This window comes from Heterodontus francisci, chromosome 43, assembly GCF_036365525.1.
Source record: "Heterodontus francisci isolate sHetFra1 chromosome 43, sHetFra1.hap1, whole genome shotgun sequence".
In the NCBI taxonomy this organism is placed as follows: Eukaryota; Metazoa; Chordata; class Chondrichthyes; order Heterodontiformes; family Heterodontidae; genus Heterodontus; species Heterodontus francisci.
This window is the reverse complement of record NC_090413.1, coordinates 16564607-16587270: the sequence shown is the minus strand read 5'-3', so window position 1 is coordinate 16587270 and position 22664 is coordinate 16564607. Positions and strand designations below refer to the sequence as shown.

At 44.8% G+C, this 22664-nt stretch overlaps 1 protein-coding gene across 8 annotated transcripts in view; it reads right to left on the bottom strand.

The window, feature by feature from the left end:
* Positions 1-22664, bottom strand: part of LOC137355614 (adhesion G protein-coupled receptor E1-like) — a 79787-nt gene that overhangs the window by 33696 nt on the left and 23427 nt on the right. For 4 of the 8 annotated variants that reach the window (XM_068020945.1, XM_068020949.1, XM_068020946.1 and 1 more), the window contains 4 exons: positions 19945-20103; positions 10491-10640; positions 5280-5405; positions 4498-4650 (listed from right to left, as the gene is read on the bottom strand). In XM_068020945.1, coding sequence (XP_067877046.1) covers positions 4498-4650; positions 5280-5405; positions 10491-10640; positions 19945-20103 — 588 coding nt within the window. The remainder of the gene's footprint in view (positions 1-4497; positions 4651-5279; positions 5406-10490; positions 10641-19944; positions 20104-22664) is intronic. The other 4 variants (XM_068020948.1, XM_068020947.1, XM_068020950.1 and 1 more) reach the window with 4 other exon arrangements.

Genomic DNA, 22664 nt, shown 5'->3' with positions numbered 1-22664 from the left:
ATAACCTTTCCTAGTCACCCACACAAATCAACAAAGGACAAAAGGTGGGAAGGTGATAGGAGCCCAAGCAGTCCTGGGAGGAAGAGAAAACCAGGAGACATGGGGGGCCCTCCTCTAGCTAAAAAGGAAGGTGCTGTGAGCGGGAGTGAGACCCAGATACCTGTGTGCTTCCATTGTAAGTAAACAGGGCATTCAAGAGCTGACTGCTGGTAACTAAAGCGAAGACTGATAGGGTTAATCAGGGCACACCCACTCAGGAACCCTGATGCAAAGCACAGCAGAACAAACTGTGGCTTTAACGGAAGTAAGTGTCAGACTCAGGAAGTCGACTGCTACAAGTGCAGGAAATTTTAATAGGATTCCTGAAGGTTACCAGGGTTTTGCGTCTGCAGGGAGAGTAACCCCATACCCTTTGAGTGGGGTAAGCAAACCCATAGTAATTCTCAGGGACACATGGGCCACTAGATCCCATTTGCTGGGAAAAGGCCTGATCTTTCCCCAAGAGAGTGCAGTGAACACCAGAATGGTGGTGAAAAGTATTGGAGGGCGATGTATGCCTGTACCTGTACACTGATGCACCTGGAGTGCGACTTAGTTTCTGAACCGGTGACCATAGGGATTGTCCCTAGTTTCTCTGTGGCCGGCTTGACCTGCTCCTAGGTAATGATCTGGCAGGGGTAAAGGTGGTAGCCCCCCAGTAGTGAAAGAAGGACCACAGGAGATGTTCCCCTGCAGTTTCTCTGAATGTGTAATGAATCAGGCTATGATCAAAACCAGCTCCCCCAGAGGAGACTGAATTGGCACTGCAGGCAGATGACCATGAGGTCTGCCTGTCCGAGACTTTCTTTGGGAAGTTAGAAGACGCAGGGAGTGAATTAAATAAATTTTCCCTCGCTGAGGCTCAACGAGCCGACCTAGTGTTGCGCGAGTTAGCACAGGCTGCCCAGTCTGAAAGTGAAGCAGAGGGAGTCCCTGATTGCTACTATTTAAAGAATGATTTACTGCTGAGGAAATGGAGTTCTCCTCACAAACCTGAGAGCAAGGAGTGTACAGTAGTTCACCAGTTAGTGGTGCCGCAGAGGTACCAGAGAGAAATATTAAGAAGGGTCCATGAGACTACAGTGGCTGTACATGCTGGTATACAAAAGACCAAAGCCCGCATAAGGCAGCGGTTTGACTGTCCAAAACTCCACAAAGATGTGGTGGAGTACTGAAGGAGTTGGCACACGTGCCAGATTGAGGGGAAACCCAAACCTACAGTGAAACCTGCACCCCTGAGTCCTGTACTGGTGTTAGGAGGATCTTCCAGCAGAGGGCTGGTGAACTGTAAGGAACCCCCACCGAGAACCAAAGGGGACAGATAGGCACAAGGCTGACAAAAGGTTAGAAAGGGAAGGGGGATAAGCAACCAAGAGGGCAGGTTAAAAGAAGTCCGGGAGGAATTCCGGATGAAAACTCCTACTCTCCGGTCGACCAACCCCGATCAATTTGAAAAGTTAGAACCCACATCCTCCAATGTAAATGCAGAGACTAGAAGCACCCCACCAGAGCTGCTAACAGCATTTACACGAATCTGCAGAGACAAACAGAGACCTCTAGGGGCAGAGAAACCATGAGGGTGATGCCTCACCTAGTCAATATGCCACAGGGGAGTGCAGTACAGTCTGCACAAATACCTGCTGGCAGGAGTGTCCCAGAGGACAAAGGGGGGATTAGCAAAGAATCCTCCCCCTTGGTCTGAAAAAAAGAGAACAATCCATCCCCTGAAGTCAAAAGCCTTTGCATGACTCAGCAAAGCACTGAAAGGAAGTTCAGGATAGATCCGCCCACTACTGACTCTCTTGGGAAAAAAAAATTCCAACTCATGGCTAATTAAACCTAACCATCTCAAAAACACCCTGGGCAGACATGGAAATGGGCAAACTGAAGAAAATCCTCCCCAAAGAACCATATGTTTATTGGGATGCCAAAAAAGGACAGTTTAAAGCAACACTGCTACCAAGAAAAGATAGGCTGTAATACGTTTCAGGATTTATGAATGAATGTGAGTGGCTGAGAGAGAGAGAGAGACGCACACTTTTTCCTGGATCTTAGGTTTTCTCTCCCGACCCTTGTTAATGTAATGCACTTTACTCAAATTGCATTTCATTCTGCTGAGTATAGAGGTGTCATGCAGGCTTCACCTGCCAAGAATGAGGCATATTAATTTTGTCTTTTGAACACTGATTTTAAACTTGCTGGGAAGGAAAGCAGGCCTGTTACAAGGTCTGCCAGACACTTAGCTGAAAAACATTTGCATACTAACAAACAGTGTTTGTGGAGACAAAAGGACCATTCCCTGACACATTCAACCCACAATGGATTCTGATCACCAGACATTGAAGGTTTAAGGAAGAGCATTCCAGAGACTGCTTAGGTGATACAATCCACAAAAGCCAGGACTGGTTAAACCAGCTGGTCACATGACTAACTGGCTGGTTCAGGGTTTTTTGAACTAGCCACAGAGATGTTAAACTGAGAAAAGGCCTCTCCTGTATGCTCCCATCTCTTTCTCACAAGCCTCTGGACCCATTGAGGACACATGAACCTGAAGAGAGAAAAGTCTCCTACATTGAACAAGGGTTAAGAAGAATACTGGACCCTAATGAAAAGCAAGACCTACCTACAATCAAGGAATTTACAGCGAGCTCGAAGAACAGTAACCAAAACCATCTTCAGATATTGCCTCAAGCTTTTCCACTTTATTTCTTATACTCTTTTCTGTCTCTATCTGCATGTGTGCACCGCGCATGCATGCTAGCGTGGGTGTGTACCGTATCCGTAGGCATTAACCGAATTAGAATTTAAGTTTAACAAAGTACAACCTTTTTTCTTTAAACGTAGGAAAACCTGTTTGGTTCGTCTCTTTGCCTCATAATTGGAAGATAGTGAACAAGGATTCACCAAGGGCGAACTAAAAACACAGCGTGTTTAAAATCAAATCCTATTATGGTATGACCAAGTAAAGGCTGAGAGGGAACCCTAGCCCCCTTTCTCACAGGGTTGTAACAGTGCCAAAGAACAGTCATTGAAGTGGACCTTACTGGCTTGAATCTGGAGTTGTTGGTCTCCAAATCCTACCCTGATGCTCCCACCTTACAATCAGCCGTTTCCTGAGTCCAGCTCACTGGACATCGACACAGAGTCCCAATTGTGCTACAGTGTCCTAGAAAGAGTCGGAAAGTCAAAGTCAATGGGAACTGGGGACCAGAACTGGATGGAACCAACATTCAATAGATCCTGAGGTGGAGGTGTACTCTGAATGATGTAAATGGAAGATATTGTCTTAGAGTAGCAGGTGTGGGCTGTGCTGAGAATGGGCAAAAAAGCAGCAGAAGGACTATCAAGACTCCACTGTATTTCAGCTCTGTAATACAAACCTTACAGTCAAATCTCTGCTGTTATTATTATAGGCTGCACTTTGCAATAATGAAGCTGTGATATGATATATATCATAAACACTAATAGCAGAAATATTCATTGTGATAGAGACTAACTTCCTGTGGCTACCAAAGGCCAAGAGCACAAGCTCCTATTTGGCATTGAGAGTTTGTAAATGAAATGTGTATGTTTTAAAACTTGTTTGAATGGAAACCCTGTACAATTTGGTTGGCTCTTAACTGCCCTCTGAAATGGCCTAACAAGCCACTCAGTTGTCAAGGACCATTAGGAATGGGCAACAAATGCTGTCCTTGCAGGCGACGCCCTCATCTCACAAAAGAATTAAAAATATAACTGTGTCTACTTCAGGCACAGAGCACAAGACAACCTCATTATTCCATATTAACCCCTGCTTAAGTTTTCCAATGACAATGGGTAGTGTTCAGTATTCACACTGAGCACACACTCCATCGTGTTGTGTGGTCCTACCACAGTGCTACGTGGGATAGATTCAGAACACATGTAGCAGCTCAAAACTGGTGCTGTGGGCCGTCAGCAGTAGAATTCTTCACCAGCACAATCATAACCTCAAGGCCCAGCATATTCCTTACTGCTCCATCAGTATTCTTACTGACGCAGGGGGCTCTCAAAGTCAATCCAGCACCTTCGGAAGCAGAGGAAAATCCTTTGATGCACTTACAATAGAATTGGCCAGCTTTATTACGACACACTGCATTGGGTATTATTGTTATTGTTATTATTAACACTACACAGGGATAGGATAGTCACTGATCGGCTGCATGGATGTCAGATAAACACGTACAGGTTCAAGAAGATTAGAAGCGACAGACAAAAAAAAAAATGATGCCAGTGTTAACACTATCATTCTGTGTGTCACTGAAAACCCATCGACATTTCTGCAGTGGCTCAGAGGGTAGCAATCTCACCTCTGAGTCAGGAAGCTGTGGGCTTTAGTCTCACTCCAAACATGTCAAATAAATGTGTGGGCTTGGAGTGATCAAAACATCACAACACTCTCGTCCTGGGACTCACTGTGAGGGAGAATAAAGTGTTTACCTTGACACTGAGTCTTTACTTTATTGGTAAAGGCAGGTTCGCCAGTGGTTGAGACAAAGCCTCCATTACAGGTACAGTAGAAACCTCCCGCTGTATTGTTACAGCTGGCATTGGGTCCACAAGCTTCCTCTGCATTCAAACACTCATTAACATCTGCAATAAACGAGAAAGTGACTTAACTAACTTTAACCAGGAGTAGTTCTTGGAAGGGAAAATAAATTAGCATATGGACTGTTGACACTTCCTCCATTATGTTTTAGGCTGCACTAGAAATAGCTCAATAATATAACCCTTACAGCTCAATTACTTTTCCTGGCATAAGTAAAACTGGGGCTGAAAACTAACACACTCACTACTAAATCAGAGGTTGTGGGTTCAAGTCCCACTCCGGGAACGTGATCACATTATCTCAGCTGACACTTCAGTGCAGTACTGAGAGAGTGTTGTGCTTCCTTTTGAAGGAGACATTAACCGAGGCCAAGTCTGCCGTCTCAGGTGGATGTAAATGCTCCCATGGCACTACGGAGTTCTCCCTGGTATTCTGGCCAATCTTTACCCTTCAATTAACATCACCAAAATAGATTATGTGGTCATTATTACATTACTGTTTGTGAGTGCTTGCTGTGCATAAATTGGCTGCAGCGTCATTTACATTATAACACTTTGAAAAGTACTTCATTAGTTGTAAAATGCTTTGGGATGTCATGAAAGGTGCTATATAAATGCAAGCTCTTTTAAAAAAATAATTTGTGCTTCCTTTTGATGGAAAGTGAAGTCTTTACCTTGGCACTGAAGCTTTGTTTGATTGATAAAGACAAATCCTTCCTTACAGGTGCAGTAGTAATCCCCCGGTACATTGGTGCAAGTTAGATTTGGGCCACATGGATTTGTCAAACACTCATTGATATCTGGAATAAAAATCAGTCTTATAATCCTTATAATCCTTCACTTTCTGATCATCTCTCAGTCCTGTCCTAGCTTCTGCTTGAAGAGAGGTTCCTATAACATTTACCTCTTGTACTGTGGTTCAGTATCTGGAGAAGTCAAACTCAGAGAACTTTAACCCCATTCAGCAGTGTGTACAGCAAGTGACCTGCTGGGAGGAGCTACCAATGACAACAACAACTTTTATTTATATAGCACCTTTAATGTAGTAAAATGAGCCAAGGTGCTTCACAGGAGTGTTATCAAACAGCATTTGACACCAAATCACATAGGAGATATTAGGGAAGATAACAAAAACCTTGGTCAAAGAGGTAGGTTTTAAGGAATGTCATAAAATAGAGGTGGGGAAGTTTAGGGAGGGAATTTCAAAGCTTAGGATCCTGGCAGCTGAAGGTACAGCCGCCATGGGCAGTGGGTACTTTTTGGGCCAATGTTTCTCCCCTCCTGAAGGTGGTGTCTCCCATTAGGGGCCAAACATCATTTAGTCTCTCATTCAATTGTCCATTCCTCCTGCTAGACAGTGAGAAGCGGCAGATTGTTGAGGGGAGACATCAGAGGTGAGTTTAAAGCTCAATTGCTTTACATAAAGATAATCCAACCCCTATGTCTTTTGGGGTGCAAACAAATTTATAATTTCTTCTGTTAGCAATGATTATTGAGTTCTCTCATCCTTGGGTTCATGTCTTCTAATGGCCTTCTATATCCCCAAACCCATCACGGTCCATTTTAGTTTTCTCCCAGTGTGAATGATACATTTCTACACAGGACAATTCATCATAGAATCATAGAATCTTGCAATACAAAAGGAGGCCATTCAGCCCATCATGCCTGTGCCAGCTCTCTAAAAGAGTGATTCAATTTTTCTGACTCCACCACTCTTTCCCCATAGCTCTGTAATATGTTTCCATTGATTGAGAAGGCAATTTTTAATCTTAATCTTGATTCAGTGTACTCGATCTATTGTGAATGCACTTTGTGAGCACTTTGTGCATTTACTGTAAAACGGGTGAATTTCTGTATGTTGCTCCTGCAGCAGAACATTCTTTACCTCAACAGTGAGTCTGTGTTTTATATCTAAAGGTAGATTTCCCAGTGTTTGAGACAAATCCCTTCTTATGGATGCAGTTGAAAGAACCAGGCAAATTGATGCACATTGCATTGGAGCCACATGGGTGTAACTTGCACACATTGATATCTGGAATGCAAAACAGACTTACAATTGACCCTGAGCACCTCGACTTCCTGATCACCTTTCAGTCCAGCTCTAGCTTCTGAATCACAGGGAACATAACACCACCAACACCATAGTGGTGATATGACAAAGGCAATGCAATAATTGTGGGAGCCGTCAATTTTCATATTGACTGGGAAAATCAAATCGGCAAAAGTAGTTTGGAGGACAAATTCATAGAATGCACTCAAGACAGTTGTGGATTGGGTGGGAAAGAGGTTGAGGTTCAGTCAAGATCTTATTAAATAGTGGAGCAGGCTTGAGGGGTCGAATGTCCTGCCCCTGCTTCTATTTCTTCTGTTCATATCAAGAACATGGAGAGAAGGTCCTCTGGTCACCAATTTCTTTTCTCCTTGTCTTTCCCCAGTGACGTTTTCCAAAAACGCATCCAGTATCCCAACCCAATGACAATCTGCCATGTGTGAGCTTCACCAGTAAGTGTTAACAAGCTAGTTGGCTCTGCGTATGTAGGAGGCAAGGGACTGATACTGTCTTCACATAGCATTCACTCACTGGTACTTTCCAGAAAGGAATATTTAAAAACTAATTGTAGTACTCCTTTAGACAGTAGACGATCCCCAGCACAATTATTTATTTCAATTAACAGCTATAATCACAGTCGATTTGAATGTGGCCCCAACCACCAAGATGCTCATGGAGTGGATTGCTGATTTGAGGACTATGACGTGACAGGTGGTTCAATGACAACATGGATACCATCTACCCAGCAGCATACCAACAGCAATAGAGATTTAGGTCAGAACTTTACACCCACCACCCATCACCACTACCAACCCCCAGTCTCCAGCAGCGGGTTGGGAGGCGGGCGTTGTGAAATCGGGTGGTATGACCGGGGGTGCCTACCCTCCTGTGGGTATTTTACCATTGGTGGGGGAGGTGGCAGACAGCCCACCTGCCCTTAGGACAATTGCTCGTATTATATCCAAGGCAATGGGCTCTTCACTACCTGGAGGCCACCCAGTTAAACCTGGTGGTCTCCTTGCAGGCTGCGGGGGTGGTGGGGGGGGGGGGGGGGGTTGGGCGGGGGAACTCTCCTGTTCAGGCAAACCTGTGCCCCATGGAGCAGCCCCCTGAGTGGCCACTGCCTGCTGGACCATCACCCCCACCCTCGCAATCGACCTCCCTTTCGCCGGGGCCTGGCACTAATTGGTGCTGGTGAGCCCCAACCCCACGTATTTTGTTCTCCATCGCTGGCTGGGGTCTGGGGCCTGCTGATTGGCTGGCAGCTCGGAGGTGGGACATCCTGTCATAGAGGGGCAGAAGCCACAACTGCAGGCAGTTTAATTGCCTGAGAACCATTAAATATGTTTGTGACTTCCAGGCCGGCGGAGACAGGCTCACCCCGACTTTCCAACCAGTGAGGAGGGGAGGAGGCATGGGGAGGGGGGGGGGGGGGGGGTGGGGCGGGGGTGCACCGCCTCTTGTGAAATCCTGGCCTTTAGATTGGTTCAGAACATTGCAACTTTTTCACTGCAAAGCAGACCAAAGCTATCTCACTCATTCTTAGAAGCATCACCATTTCGTCACCACTGGCAAAAGCAACACAAACACAAATGCCATTTCTTCAAATTAACTCAAGGCCTCCCTGTCTCCTGCATTAGTTGTGTAACCATTACAAGACGACCTAATTATCAGCAAGCACATTCATATATCACCTTGAGTCAGCATCTCATTCAGAACCGATTCCATTCATGCAGTTTCCAGCTTGATGATGATAACTTTTGCACGGATTACAAGCCAATTTAGGCCAGTCAAAACCTAACTGCAGATCAGTCATCTAACAAATCCTCACATTACAATTCTCTTTGTAACTCTCTAGCTGTATTTACTCAATTGGCAAAGTCCTTGGCTTGAAACCCAAAAGATTAGAATCCATCTCCTCGAGGGCTGCAAAGCTAACATGAGAAGTAAGCAAGGCCCATGCATGGAACACTGGGCATGTTACTATGGAAACTAGCCAAATGGCAGCCGAATCCAAAACAAAGAAAACACAATTATCAGCCTTTCCTTTCTCCCCAACAGCATGTCGACAATCATAAATGGCTTCAGAATGTACCAGTGTATGAATATGAAGAACCTTACTCATCAGAAACATTCATCTATAACATTTGCTTAAGCTCTATGAACCCAGTGTTGGATGAATTGGCCTAGTCAATGTAAAAGGTTGCTCTACCAAAAAAAAATTAATACAAAGCTGAAGAATTTCTCAGCAATCTAACCAGCCAGGTCAGTACAAGAGTGACACTAAGTATTCTCAATATCACCAATGTTAGATTTATGGCCATTAGAGCTGCATTAGAGGCCTCATTTCATTTTTTTCTCCTTTTTCTGTCAATTTTCTCCATTTCCCCATCTCTTCTTCTCAGGGAGTTGATTCTTCCTGCATTTGGTTCTGCGGTCTCCATTATCGCGCTCAAGTGGTCATTCTTGATGTAGGGGCCTAGACAGGCTATTTGGCCTCACTGCCAATCCCACCCCTCCCTTCAGCTGACACTGATAGAACCACATTTCCAGCAGGGGACTGCGGGTAGTGATCAGGAGCAGGGACCCCGGCCGGTCTTTCCGTTTTCTCACCTTGCTGATTGACATCAGCGAATAAAAACCATCACAATCTGGCCTAGCTAGCTGAACCATTGCAAGGTTAACTTCCCACTGCTAAAACTGTTGACCCAATACTTTCATTATGTCCAGTGTAAATAGCACTGGGAGTTACTGATCCATCTTCACCATTATATGAATGTAGCTGGTGTCTTTGAATTGAGCTGTGGCATTTTAGAATTCCAATGTATCAGTGACAACAAGAAATGTTTTGGGAATAGTCTTCCCAGGAGAGGGAGACCTGGATACCTGCTTTTACTGGCTAACCTACATCATAGATCTAAACTAGATACGGATACACTCTTGAGCAAGATGGCTTACTTCCAACTGTGTAACATCTCCCATCTCTGCCCCTGCCTCAGCTCATCTGCTGCTGAAACTCTCATATATGCCTTTGTTGCCCTGCTATCCTGGGTTGTCTCCCACCTTGTACCCAAATCTCTGTTGCCTCCTATCCTAACTCACACCAGTTAAGTCCCGCTTACCCATCATCCCAGTGCCCGCTGACCTACATTGGCTCCCAGTCCAGCCTCAGTTTTGGAATTCTCATCCTTGTTTACAGGTACCTCCATGGTCTCACCCTTCCTTATCTCTGTAGCCTCCCCCAGCCCCACAACTCTCTGAGGTCTCTGTGCTTCCTTTCCTGGCCTCCTGCTTATCCAAAATTTTAATTGCTCCACCATTGGCAGCCTTGCTATCAGCTGCCTGAGCTCTGGAATTCCCTCCCTGAACCTCGCTGCATCCCCACCTCTCTCTCCTCCTTTAAGATGCTTCTTAAAACCTACCTCTTTGTCCAAGCTTCCTACTGTCTCCTTAAGTAGCCCGGTGTCAAATTTTAGTCTGATAGCGTTCCTGTGAAGTGTCTTGGGATGCTTTACTGCATTAAAGGTGCTATATAAATGTAAGTTGTTGTTGCCTTACTGTTGCTGCATGCTTTGTTCCTAATGGGTAGAACAGTGGCTGTTTCTGTATCTTTGACTTTGTATTCAGTTCCAGCGTCTAACATATTCTGCTTGGGCCTGAGCTCACCAACACTATTCAGACCATCCAAATCTATTTCCTTCATGAACAGGCAGATAGTTCCAAACATGTTGAGCAGAATTATTTACACCCGGCATGCCCAACAATACATAACCTAACTCTCTCTCGGCTTGGCACAGGGATATCAAGCTTTGAAAGGGCCCAGTAAGATTCTTACCTATACACCCTGTATTATCATCTGTAAAGTTAGTTAATCCTGATGATGTGATGAATCCTTTCTGGCAGAGACAGTAGAAACTCCCCACTGTATTATAACATATTGTATTTGGCCCACATACTGGTGGATTTTGGAAACATTCATTATTTTCTGTAATAAATATGAAATGGACATGTGAATATTATCCATTCTCTACATTGTGTTACAGCCCCCTCATTCTCCTCTGTAGAGTCTCATCTCTATGTGCTGACAGCTAGTGATCAATCCAGTACATTTGAGAGCCTGCCAGTGGGCTGGATGCGGATTGGGTAATCAAAAGAGTAACAAGGAATGGATCAATTAGGGTCACTAGAAACTTTTAAGTTTTAACCATTTGGTGGAGATTTGATAAGTTAGATGCTTGATCATTCTGTAATTGCCAATAGTGATATGACAGAACACCTCTCAACTGCTAAAAGGACCAATGACGCTCATCAATATTGTGCTGTGGACTATATTCAATTGGGGACTTGTTTGATGTTTGAAGATGTTGGATCACGGATTGACTGGGCAGCCTCTGGGTCACTCTAAGGAGCTGCTATTCCACTTGGTGTTATGGGTGTTGAGATAGTCCCACTGGTAACAGTGGTGGGAAGCAAGACAAGGGAACAAGGGAATTACACTATGCACCCAGCTCCAGCAACATTTGAAAGCTGAACCGAAGACCCTAATTGTCACTACATGGGTGTAACACTGCATCCATTTCTCTCTGAATGTGCTTCGGGCATTTTGCTGGTTGTTGATGATGGTTCCAGCGTTTCCATTTAGCATTCTCTCAGTTTGAAGCTTGTGTAGTTTGATCTATCAATGTGTGTGATAGCTTTGTGTGCTAGGAGAGGGGCCAAGGTCCATCGAGCAAGATTGAAAAAGAGTTAAAATGAAGGTGAAATGAATTAAATAATGATTAGGTGATAAGATGAAACAAAGTCTGAGTGAGCTAAGAAGTTTTGAGGTTGTGGGAAATAACTTAGCATTGCGATGGTTTATATTTTAACTCCATATCAATTAATACTACAAACATCATAGAAGGGAACTGAATTCAGGCTTCGTGCCATTAGTTAATGGGTGTATCCCTGCCATTGCCTTGGCACACACATTCCGTCCAAGGACCTCACAGTACTTACTGTAAATATGGTTTACAGCAGACCAGAACATATTTGCATTAGTGTCTTGACATGTCTCTGTGAAACCTTTCAAAGTGTTTCAGACAGCTAACTAACGTAGGTAAATGTTGTTATGTAAGCAACGTGTTGTTATGCAATAAGAACAACTAGTTTAGAAGATAAGAAAAGAGGATAGTGTAATGACCAGGTGTGAAAGGTGTCTAGGGGTCTGTTACTATCTTCACCTGGGCTTATTGTAACAGGGTTTAATTTTAAACACTGTGTTTTGAGTTCCCCCTTTGTGAATCCTTGTTCACAACATTCCAATTATAAGGCAAAGAAATGAGCACAAACAGGCTTTCTTTGGTCGAAAGAAAGATGAAATTTATTAAACCTTAAACTTAAACTCTAATACAATTCTTTCTTTGGCCTCCTTGTCTCAAGAGACAATGGGTAAGCGCCTAGAGGTGGTCAATGGTTTGTGGAGCAGTGCCTGGAGTGGCTATAAAGGCTAATTCTAGAGTGACAGACTCTTCCACAGGTGCTGCAGATAAAATTGGTTGTCAGGGCTGTTACACAGTTGGCTCTTTCCTTGCACTTCTGTCTTTTTTCCTGCCAACTGCTAAGTCTCTTCGATTTGCCATTCTTTAGCCCTGCCTTTATGGCTGTCCGCCAGCTCTGGCGATCACTGGCAACTGACTCCCACAACTTGTGGTCAACGTCACAGGACTTCATGTCGCATTTGCAGACGTCTTTAAAGTGGAGACAAGGACGGCCGGTGGGTCTGATACCAGTGACGGGCTCACTGTACAATGTGTCCTTGGGGATCCTGCCATCTTCCATGCGGCTCACATGGCCAAGCCATCTCACGTGCCGCTGGCTCAGTAGGGTGTATATGCTGGGGATTTTGGCCGCCTCGAGGACTTCTGCGTTGAAGATACGGTCCTGCCACCTGATGCCAAGGATTGTTCGGAGGCAGCGAATATGGAATGAGTTGAGACGTTGCTCTTGGCTGACATACATTGTCCAGGCCTTGCTGCCGTCGAGCAAGGTACTGAGGACACAGGCTTGAAACACTCAGACTTTTGTGTTCCGTGTCGGTTCGCCATTTTCCCACACCCTCTTGGCCAGTCTGGACATAGTAGCGGACGCCTTTCCCATGCGCTTGTTGATTTTTGCATCGAGAGACAGGTTACTGGTGATAGTTGAGCCTAGGTAGGTGAACTCTTGAACCACTTCCAGAGCATGGTCGCCGATATTGATGGAGCATTTCTGACGTCCTGTCCCATGATGTTCGTTTTCTTGAGGCTGATGGTTAGGCCAAATTCGTTGCAGGCAGCCGCAATCCTGTCGATGAGTCTCTGCAGACACTCTTCAGTGTGAGATGTTAATGCAGCATCGTCAGCAAAGAGGAGTTCCCTGATGAGGACTTTCCGTACTTTGGTCTTTGCTCTTAGACGGGCAAGGTTGAACAACCTGCCATCTGATCTTGTGTGGAGGAAAATTTCTTCTTCTGAAGACTTGAATGCATGTGAGAGCAGCAGGGAGAAGAAGATCCCAAACAGTGTAGGTGTGAGAACACAGCCCTGTTTCACACCACTCAGGATAGGAAAGGGGTCTGATGAGGCACCGCTATGCTGAATTGTGCCTTTCATATTGTCATGGAATGAGATGATGATACTTATTAGCTTTGGTGGACATCCGATCTTTGCCAGTAGTCTGAAGAGACCACGTCTGCTGATGAGGTCAAAGGCTTTGGTGAGATCTATGAAAGTAATGTGGAGGGGCATCTGTTGTTTGCGGCATTTCTCCTTTAGCTGGTGAAGGGAGAACAGCATGTCAATGGTGGATCTCTCTGCTCAAAAGCCACACTGTGCCTCAGGGTAGACACGCTCAGCCAGCTTCTGGAGTCGGTTTAAAACGACTCGAGCAAAGGCTTTCCCCACTATGCTGAGCAGGGACATTCCACGGTAGTTGTTGCAGTCACCGCGGTCACCTTTGTTTTTATAGAGTGTGATGATATTGGCTTCGCGCATGTCCTCTGGTCCTGCTCCCTCATCCCAGCACAGGCAAAGCAGTTCATGGAGTGCTGAGAGTATAGCAGGCTTGGCACTCTTGATTATTTCAGGGGTAATGCCGCCTTTCCATGGGCTTTTCCACTGGCTAGAGAATCAATGGCATCACTGTTCCGATTTTGTTGGCTGTTCGTCCAGCTCATCCATGACTGGCAGAGACTGGGCTGCATTGAGGGTGGTATCAGTGCAACATTTACCCTGGATACAGTTCTGGGTAGTGCTCAACCCAGCGGTCCATTTGCTTGCGTTGGTCAGTGATCGTGTTCCCTGATTTAGACTTGAGGGGGGCGATCTTCTTGATAGTTGGCCCAAAAGCTCTCTTAATGCCATCATACATTCCTCTGATGCTTCCGGTGTCAGAGGCCAGCTGAATATGACTGCATAGGTGTTGCCAGTAGTCATTTGCACAGTGCCTGGCTGTTCTTTGTGCAGCGCTTCAGGCTACTTTAAGTGCTACGGATGTTAACTCACTGAGGGCTTTCTTGTAGTTCAACAGTGCAGTGCGCTTAGCGGTTATGACAGGTTCCAGCTCTTCAAAGTGAGATTGAAACCAGTCTGCATTCTGCTTCTCACGTTTGCCAAAGGTGGTCATTGCTGAGTCATAGATGGCGTCTCTGATGTGGGCCCACTTGGTCTCTGCATCCCCTGGAGGAGTGTTTGGAAGGGCTTTTTCAAGTGAATTTAGAAACTTATGTAACAGCTGTGGATAGGAATTTTTTTTAGTGTTGATGCGCAGGCAGCCCTTCTGCTTGGAGTGATGCAGCTTCTTTGGTTTGAGTCTAACTTTGCTGCACACCAGGGAGTGGTCAGTGTTGCAGTTAACGCCTATGAATATACGACACGCCCACACTAGGTTGCACACATGATACTCACATGCAAATAGGGACAGAAAAGAAGAAAAGACAAGATGACCAGCTTGAGGCAATATCTTGTTGCTGTTTTTCGAGCTAGCTCTCGTCCTTGATTGAAGATATGGTCTTGCGTTTCGTCGGGGCCCAGTATTCTTCTTAAGCCTTGTTCACGTCGGAGATTTTTCTCTCTTTGAGTTTATGTGTCTTCAATGGTTTCTGAAGCTGGTGAGAGTGAGATGAGGAGGGAGATGTTCTCAGTCCAGGAGAAAACAGCTTTCCGTTCTAGGATCACATGGCTTTCTCAGTTCAAAATCTGTTTTTCCAGTTTAAAGTCGCCTAGTTGGTCAGCAGGTCATGACCGACTGGTTTAACCAGGTCTCCTCTGTGTATTGGGGAAGAAAAAGACTGGATCCCTTTGTTCCAACACTGTCTGTTACTATGCAAATGTGTTTCCAGTCCTGGGCTTGCAATTTTAAGTTTTAATGTTCATGTGGTGAAATCATGTGTGCCTCAGTCTTGGCAGGTGAGGGGGGATTTGCCTGACGCCTTCACACTCAAGGGAATGAAATGTGATTTGAAGAAAAACAGCACATTTCATTACAGAGTTTGAGAGAAATATAAGATACAGATTCATTTCCATTCATTCACCAATCGTAAAGCTCATTGAAAATGGTCTTTTCTGGGTGCCAGGGCTGCTTTAATTATCCTTTTTTTCAGGAGAGTTAGTAGTGGGTGGGTCAATTCTGAACTCTGAGTCATGCAAAAACTTTTCACTTCAGGGGATGTGTAGTTCCCTTTGCCTCTGACTGTGGGGGAGGAGTATTTGTTACTCTCCCCTTTGTTCTCTGGAGATTCCTACCTGCAGTTATTTGTGCAGACTTAACTGCACTCTCCTGTGACACCTTGACTAGGTGAGGCATCACCCTCGTGGTTTCTCTGCCCCCTAGAGGTCTCTCTTTGTCTCGGCAGGTTGCTGTAAATGCTGTTCGCAACTCTGGTGGGTGCTTCTACTGTCTGCATTTACACAGGAGGACGTGGGGTCTAATGTTTCACATTTTTCAGGGTTGGTTGACCGGATGGGAGGAGTTTTCATCTAGGATTCTGCCCGGACTTTCTTTAACCTGCCCTCTTGTTCACTTTTTTCCCTTCCCTGTCTAACCTTTTGCCAGCCTTGTGCCTGCCTGTCCCTTTTTGTTCTGGGTGGGGACCCTTACAGTTCACCAGCCCTCTGCTGGAGGGTCCTCCTAACACCGGTACAGGACTTGTGGGTGCATGTTTCACGGTCGGTTGGGGTTTCCTCTCAACCTGGCACATGTGGCCACTCCTGCAGTACTCCACCACATCTTTGCGGAGATTTGGCCAGTCAAACTGCTGTCTTATGCAGGCTTTGGTCTTTCGTATACCAGCATGTACAGCCACTGTAGTCTCGTGGGCCCTTCTTAATATTTCTCTCCGGTATCTCTGTGGCACCACTAACTGGTGAAGTACTGTCCAATCCTTGCTCTCAGGTCTGTGAGGAGAACTCCATTTCCTCATCAGTACCTCATTCTTTGACTAATAGCAGTCTGGGACTCCCTCTCCTTCACTTTCAGACTGGGCAGCCTGTGCTAGCTCTTGCAATACAGGGTCAGCTCACTGAGCCTCAGCTCGGGAAAATCCAATTAATTCATTCCCTGAGTCTTCTAACTTTCCAACGAAAGTCTCGGATAAGCAGACCTCATGGTCATTTGCCTGCAGTGCAAATCCTTGTTCACAACTTTCCAATTATAAGGGAAAGAAATGAGCACAAACAGGCTTTCTTTGGTTTAAAGAAGATGAAATGTTTTTGAAGCTTAAGCTTAAGCCCTAATATGGTTAATGCCTACGGATATATGACATGCCCACACTAGCTTGCACAGGTGATACACACATGCAAATAGGGACAGAAAAGAGCAGAAGAAAAGATAAGTAGAACAGCTTGAGGCACTATCTTGTTACTATTTTTCAAGCTCATTCTAGTCCTTGATTGAAGATATGTGTCTTGCGTTTCGTTTGGGCCCAGTATTCTTCTTAAACCTTGTTCACATAGGAGACTTTTCTCTCTTTGAGTTTACGTGTCTTCAATGGTTTCTGAAGCTGATGAGAGTGAAATGAGGGCAGACAGAAGGGAGATGTTCTCAGTCCAAGAGAAAACAGCTTTCCGTTCTAGGATCACATGGCTTTCTCAGTTCAAAATCTGTTTTTCCAGTTTAAAGTGGCCTAGTTGGCCAGCAGGTGATCACGTGACCGACTGGTTTGACCAGGTCTCTTCTGTGTATTGGGGAAGCAGAAGACTGGATCCCTTTGTTCCAACACTGTCTGTTACTATGCAAATGTGTTTCCAGTCAGGGGTTTGCAATTTTAAGTTTTAATGTTCATGTGGTGAAATTATGTGTGCCTCAGTCATGGCAGGTGAGGGGGTTTGCCTGACAATACTTTAAGGTTAAGATGGGAAAAATACAAAGAAGCAAATGGAAAAGGACTAGAGTCAAGAAAGACAATTAAGAATAGGCCTATTGGTACCAAGCCATTCAGGGATATCCTGGCATCAATTTGCAGTCATTCTGGTATCCTCAGACTCCATGTAGTGTTACTGCAATCCTGTCAAATGCTCAACAAAGAGCAAAGAATAAGCTCATTATCAGCACTGTTGTTGAGATAGTATGTCATAGAGAAGGAGCTTCAAAAAGGGGCCATTGGCAATGTATGTCATGTTGGGAGTTGTGGTATATTAGATTATTGCCACAGGGGTTTCTGAAGGATGGCTTTCATTCTATATTTCGGGTAAGTTAACTCATCACTATTTTAAGTCTGTACAGATTTGAGTGCTGTGAATGAAGCCAGATCAACCAATGGGCATTGAACATGAGACAGCATCTAGAAACTTCCTCTTCCCTTCACATTACTGTCCTTCAGGCAGTTGAGAAGTGAGCTCTATCTGATCAGAGTGGCATAGTAGAATCTGGTACAAATAACTATTGTGATAAATAGAAGGCAAGAAATTATTTTTCCTAATATGTTAATTGGTTGAGGAAGATGAAGGAATGGACAATGTCTTTGATCAATCACTGAGGCCCAGACAAGCATCGCTGTCCAAATCCAGAAGGATGGATCACAAGCCAGCAAACCAGATCACATTTCAAATAACTACAATTATCAGGATATCACAGGTAAATAGCATGTTATCATCAGTCACTGAGAGGAGACACTACATTCTCACTAAAGGACTGCAGTCTCAATAATTCTACACTTTCAGTTGCGAATCCAATAGCTCTCCCCATGGACTGGTCACACCAGCTTACCTCTCACACTTGCACACAGCTCACTCCATTTTGTTCAAATGATAGGGTATCGCTCATTGTTAGATGGTGCTGGGGCAAGTATGTGGCATATTCATGGACACAGAGCAATCGTGGAATCTGAGCATCGATGTTACTTTAATAGCTTTGGAGACAAGGCTTGGAGAATAAGATTAATGTTATCAATGAGCTTGGGGTGTATACCATAAAAGAAGGTGATATCAGCAAAGCTCATTCTAGACTACATGGAGGCCAAGTTGAAAAACCTGTTTTGGATATGGGCAACTTTTACTTTAGAATTGGATCAATTGCTCTGGGCAATGTTTACACATGAATACAAACTATCATTCTGCTACAGGACAACTTGTACTCAATAACAAGGCATCTTTGTTACAGTGCAGTGAAAATTCCAATCGGATCTTGAGTGCTTGTCCTACTAAATTTGGGGAAAAACTGGACAACTGGGAGAGATAATGAAATAGAGACTATTCTGCTCAAAACCATACACATAAACGTTCACTACTGGTATCTCCAAACACAACTTCCAACCCTTCAGCCAACCAAAACGCCTGGGAAGAATCTTGTTCCATTGGAATAACCAAGTGTTCAATAAGCATCATGCCCAAAGCATCACTGCCAACTGCAGAGAATGTCAGCCATGCCACCTGCATATACCAATGCATACAGACTAACTAAACCAGCCGCAGCGCCTGTTGACTGGCGTTTTCTCAGTCAGCCATGCACTTATATCAACTGCTCGCCAATGTTGCCATTAGTCTAGGCTCCAACACTTTTGCAAGTGTTTCCTTGTGATATTAAGATTACAACAATGCCATGCCATGTCAACTGAGCCAACTGTACCAGGTTACGTGTGTTAATTGCGCCCAGCTTGCCATTCGTGTCACATAAGCCATTCATCAACATGTGCCACCTAATGCCCCACAAGCTTGCCATACCAACTAGTTTGCCAAGACTGTTGAACAGGTAAAATGTGCCAAGCATAGAATTAATACAGGTCGGCAAGCTTCATTAAAGCTTTAGATTGAGCCGGGCATGTTAGCGTGAAAGCTGCAACAGTGGGAAATGAGAAAGGGGAATGGGACAATGCGGATTGTTCTTTCACAGACATGATGGGTTGGATATTCATCTTGGAGTCCTATTGGCTTTAAGAGAACTGAATTTCTATCTAGATGGGCCAAATGGCCTCCGTCTGTGCCCCAAAGATCAATGGATCTATGATGGCTGCCCAGCCATATCACCAGTGGGTGGCACTGGATGGTAATCATGGGCATGGAGGCCGGTACTTTGGTCAACTGTGGTGTGCACATCACCATACAGTTCAGGAAGGTAGCGAGCTTGGATTGTGCTCAGGTAGGTGATCTCAGCAGCCAGAGCACTACAATTGACTTCAATGGGAGGGGAGATTTGGCCAAGGGATTAACCTGCTTCTGATTGTTAGGTGGATTTTTGGGTCATTGAGGAAGAGGCTGGGCTGCGAAGCTTCCATGGTCAAACAGTCTTCCAACACTCATTGCCTCGGCTCAGCCATGAAGAAGGTCAATTGAGCTGAGTTCCACAAGGTGACAGATTCCCGTGGAATTGTTCCCATATACTCGGTGATTTAAATCACAGGCTCAAGGGGAGTTTGATTTCTTAAAGGGGTCACCCTCTCCTGAAATAAAACCTCCAATACTGCCTGTTTTATTGATTGATGTGTTGTCAGTGAGGGAAATCAGAGCCTAGAGCACCATTAGATCACATATGGTTGACAACAGCGCAGTTGTTGACCTTCCTCAGAGATTAACGTTTTGCGAAATACTTTATGTTAGATTGATAAAGATGGCGGTCCTTAAATGATTATTGGTTCAGACTCGTTACATCCTAAAGGTAATCACACGCAGCAACATTGAGAGAGGAGGCTTTCTCATTCAGTGTTCCTGGTGCATATCTGGAACTGCTGAATCCCATCTTTCATCCTTTGAGCTATGCCAAGTGCATTGAAATGGACAAACTGCCCTATTGTACCACAAAGGAAAGCATTAAAAGAGCAGATGTAATAGTGTTCTCACCGTGGCAGTTTGTCCGGCTGGTAAAGTTAGTCTTTCCTGCATGGTTGAAGTATCCTGCCTTACAGGTGCAGTAGAAACTCCCGAATGTATTGTAACATTCTGTGTTTACGCCACATAATGCCGATGCAGTAGCTTTAACCTCTCCGCACTCATTGTCATCTGAAATGAAGAGAAAGAATATGGCAGACTTTAATAAAAATATAAGAACATAAGAAATGGGAGCAGGAGTAGGCCATACAACCTGGTGCGCCAATCAATAAGATCCTACCTAATCATCTACCACAACTTTGCTTTCCTACCCTATCCCCATATCCCGTGATTCCCTTACTGTGCAAAATCTATCAATCTCAGTTCTGAATATACTCAGCAACTGAGAATCCACAGCCTCTGGGGTAGAGAATTCCAAAGATTCACAACCTTTGAGTGAAGAAATTTCTCCTGAGACCCTGCCCCCTAATTCTAATCAATTTTAATTAATTTAAATTTAATTTCAATTTGTTTATTGCAAGGGGAATGGAATATAAAAGTAGAGATGTTTTGCTACAGTTCTATAGGGCATTGGTGAGACCATTTCTAGAGTGTTGGGTACAGTTTTGGTCTCCTGACTTCAGAAAGGACATAATTGCATTGGAAGCAGTTCAGAGAAGGTTCATGACTGATTCCAGGGTTATCTTATGAGGAAAGGCTGGACAGGTTGGGTCTGAATTCATTGGAGTTTAGATGGATGAGAGGTGATCTTATTGAAACATATAAGATCCCAAGCAGCCTTGACTGGGTGGATGCTGAAAGGACATTTCCCCTTGTGGGAGAGACTAAAACTAGGGGGGCAGAGTTTAAAGGTAAGGGGCTTAGGACAGAGATGAGGAGAATTTTTTTTCTCTCAGAGTGCCGTGAGCCTGTGGAACTCTCTTCTCCGGAAAGAGGTGGAGGCGGGGTCATTGAACCTTTTTAAGGCAGAGGTAGACAGATTCTTGACAAACAAGGGAGTCAAAGGGTATCGGGGGTAGGCAGGAAAGTGGAGTTGTGTCCACAAACAGCTCAGCCATGATTTTATAGAATGGTGGAGCAGGCTCGAGGGGCCGAATGGCCTACTCCTGTTCCTAGTTTGTATGTTCATATGTTCTTTGGTTCCCCAGACAGGGAAAACAGCCTCTCACCATCTACCCTGTCCATCTCACTAAGAATATTTGACGTTTCAGTGAGATCATATCTCATTCTTCTAAACTTCAATTTACTCAGCCTCTCCTCCCGTCCCAGCAATCAATCTAATCAGCCTTATCTTTATAACTGCTGAAAATAGAGACATGTTGTCGAAGCTTTTCGTCTTGCATTCATCAAGACAACACGCAAGAATAACCAATGTAAGGGAAAACAACAATTTATACTGTATGAAAAGAGAGTGCTGATTGGTTGACAAGTGAACTCTGGTCGAGGCATTGCCATGGAGAATGCACCAGTTTACGGTGACTGATAATTAACTGCCAAGTTTTGTTTGAAATTTAAAACATGCACACACAGAGCTTGACTCTGATTGGTCAAGGCATTGCCCTGAAGAATGAACCAGCGAACGGCTGTCACTTATTTTGTTCAGCTGAAACAGGCGCAATGTGTGTACATGTTCTGTCTGTCTGTAAAGAACAGGGCCCTGTGTATTAATATATGTAGATCTCAGTACACGCAAATGCAGCACACTGCGAGCCCTTCTAATGATCTTAAATTGTTTTTCAGCGTAATTCTGAGCACACTGAGGATTATTTAGCAAATGTTGTCCAATCGCTGAATCACGTCTAATGTTAGACAGTGTTTTGAGTTTTGCAAGCACGGGCTAGTTGGGTACAGCCTGTACCTTGCCCATTGCGAACAACGGAAGGGGCATGCTGTTTGATACGATCTGCCAGTCTTTGGGACTTACAGCCTGTATCTTTTCTTTACTTTAAATAATCTAGCATATGAGATCAGCATTTTTTTTCAATGGACTGTTCACAATTAAAGGGCCCAATGGAGTCCAATAAGAAGGGACAGACACATGTGCCGGAACTTGACATTTGCACTCCTGGCCTGCAGGAAGTGGGATCCTGGGCATCTACAACACCATGCAGTCATTCATTGTCAAGCCCAGAGGAGTCTGAAGATTGTAGGAGGAGAGTTGGGAGACTGAGTAATTCCACAGTTTTGAGTGCCTGGGAAGGAATGAGTTACAGTGAGGGAATGTGATAACAGATAATCAGTTTATTTAAGTGATTTTGGTTGAGGGATTAGTAATGGCCAGAACACCATGTTCTTCAAAATAGTGCCATATGATTTTTTTTTTACGTCCACCCGAATGGGTAGACTGGGACTCAGTTTAACCACTCTGAAATTCAGCATCTCCAACAGTGCAGTGCTCCCTCGGTACCACATCGTGGCTGGGATTTTACTGCACCTTCCCCCCATCCCCCACCCCCCCCCCCCCGCCAACCTCAAGGCGGTGGGAGGGGTCACAGAATATCACGATGAGTGGCATGGGTGCGGTGGGGCAGAGGGCCCATTGCCTCCCTGTTGTCCAGTGATCATCCTGGGGGAGGGGGTGGGGGGGAGGCGAATATGCCCAGAGGGCAATTGAGGCCCTTAAATGGCCTATACGGGGCCTTTTCCCCTCCCGCCACTAGGATCTCACCAGCAGCAGGGTGAGGAGGTGGGGGTATGCCTTGTAAAATGAGGCACCCTTCCCGCGGGCTTGG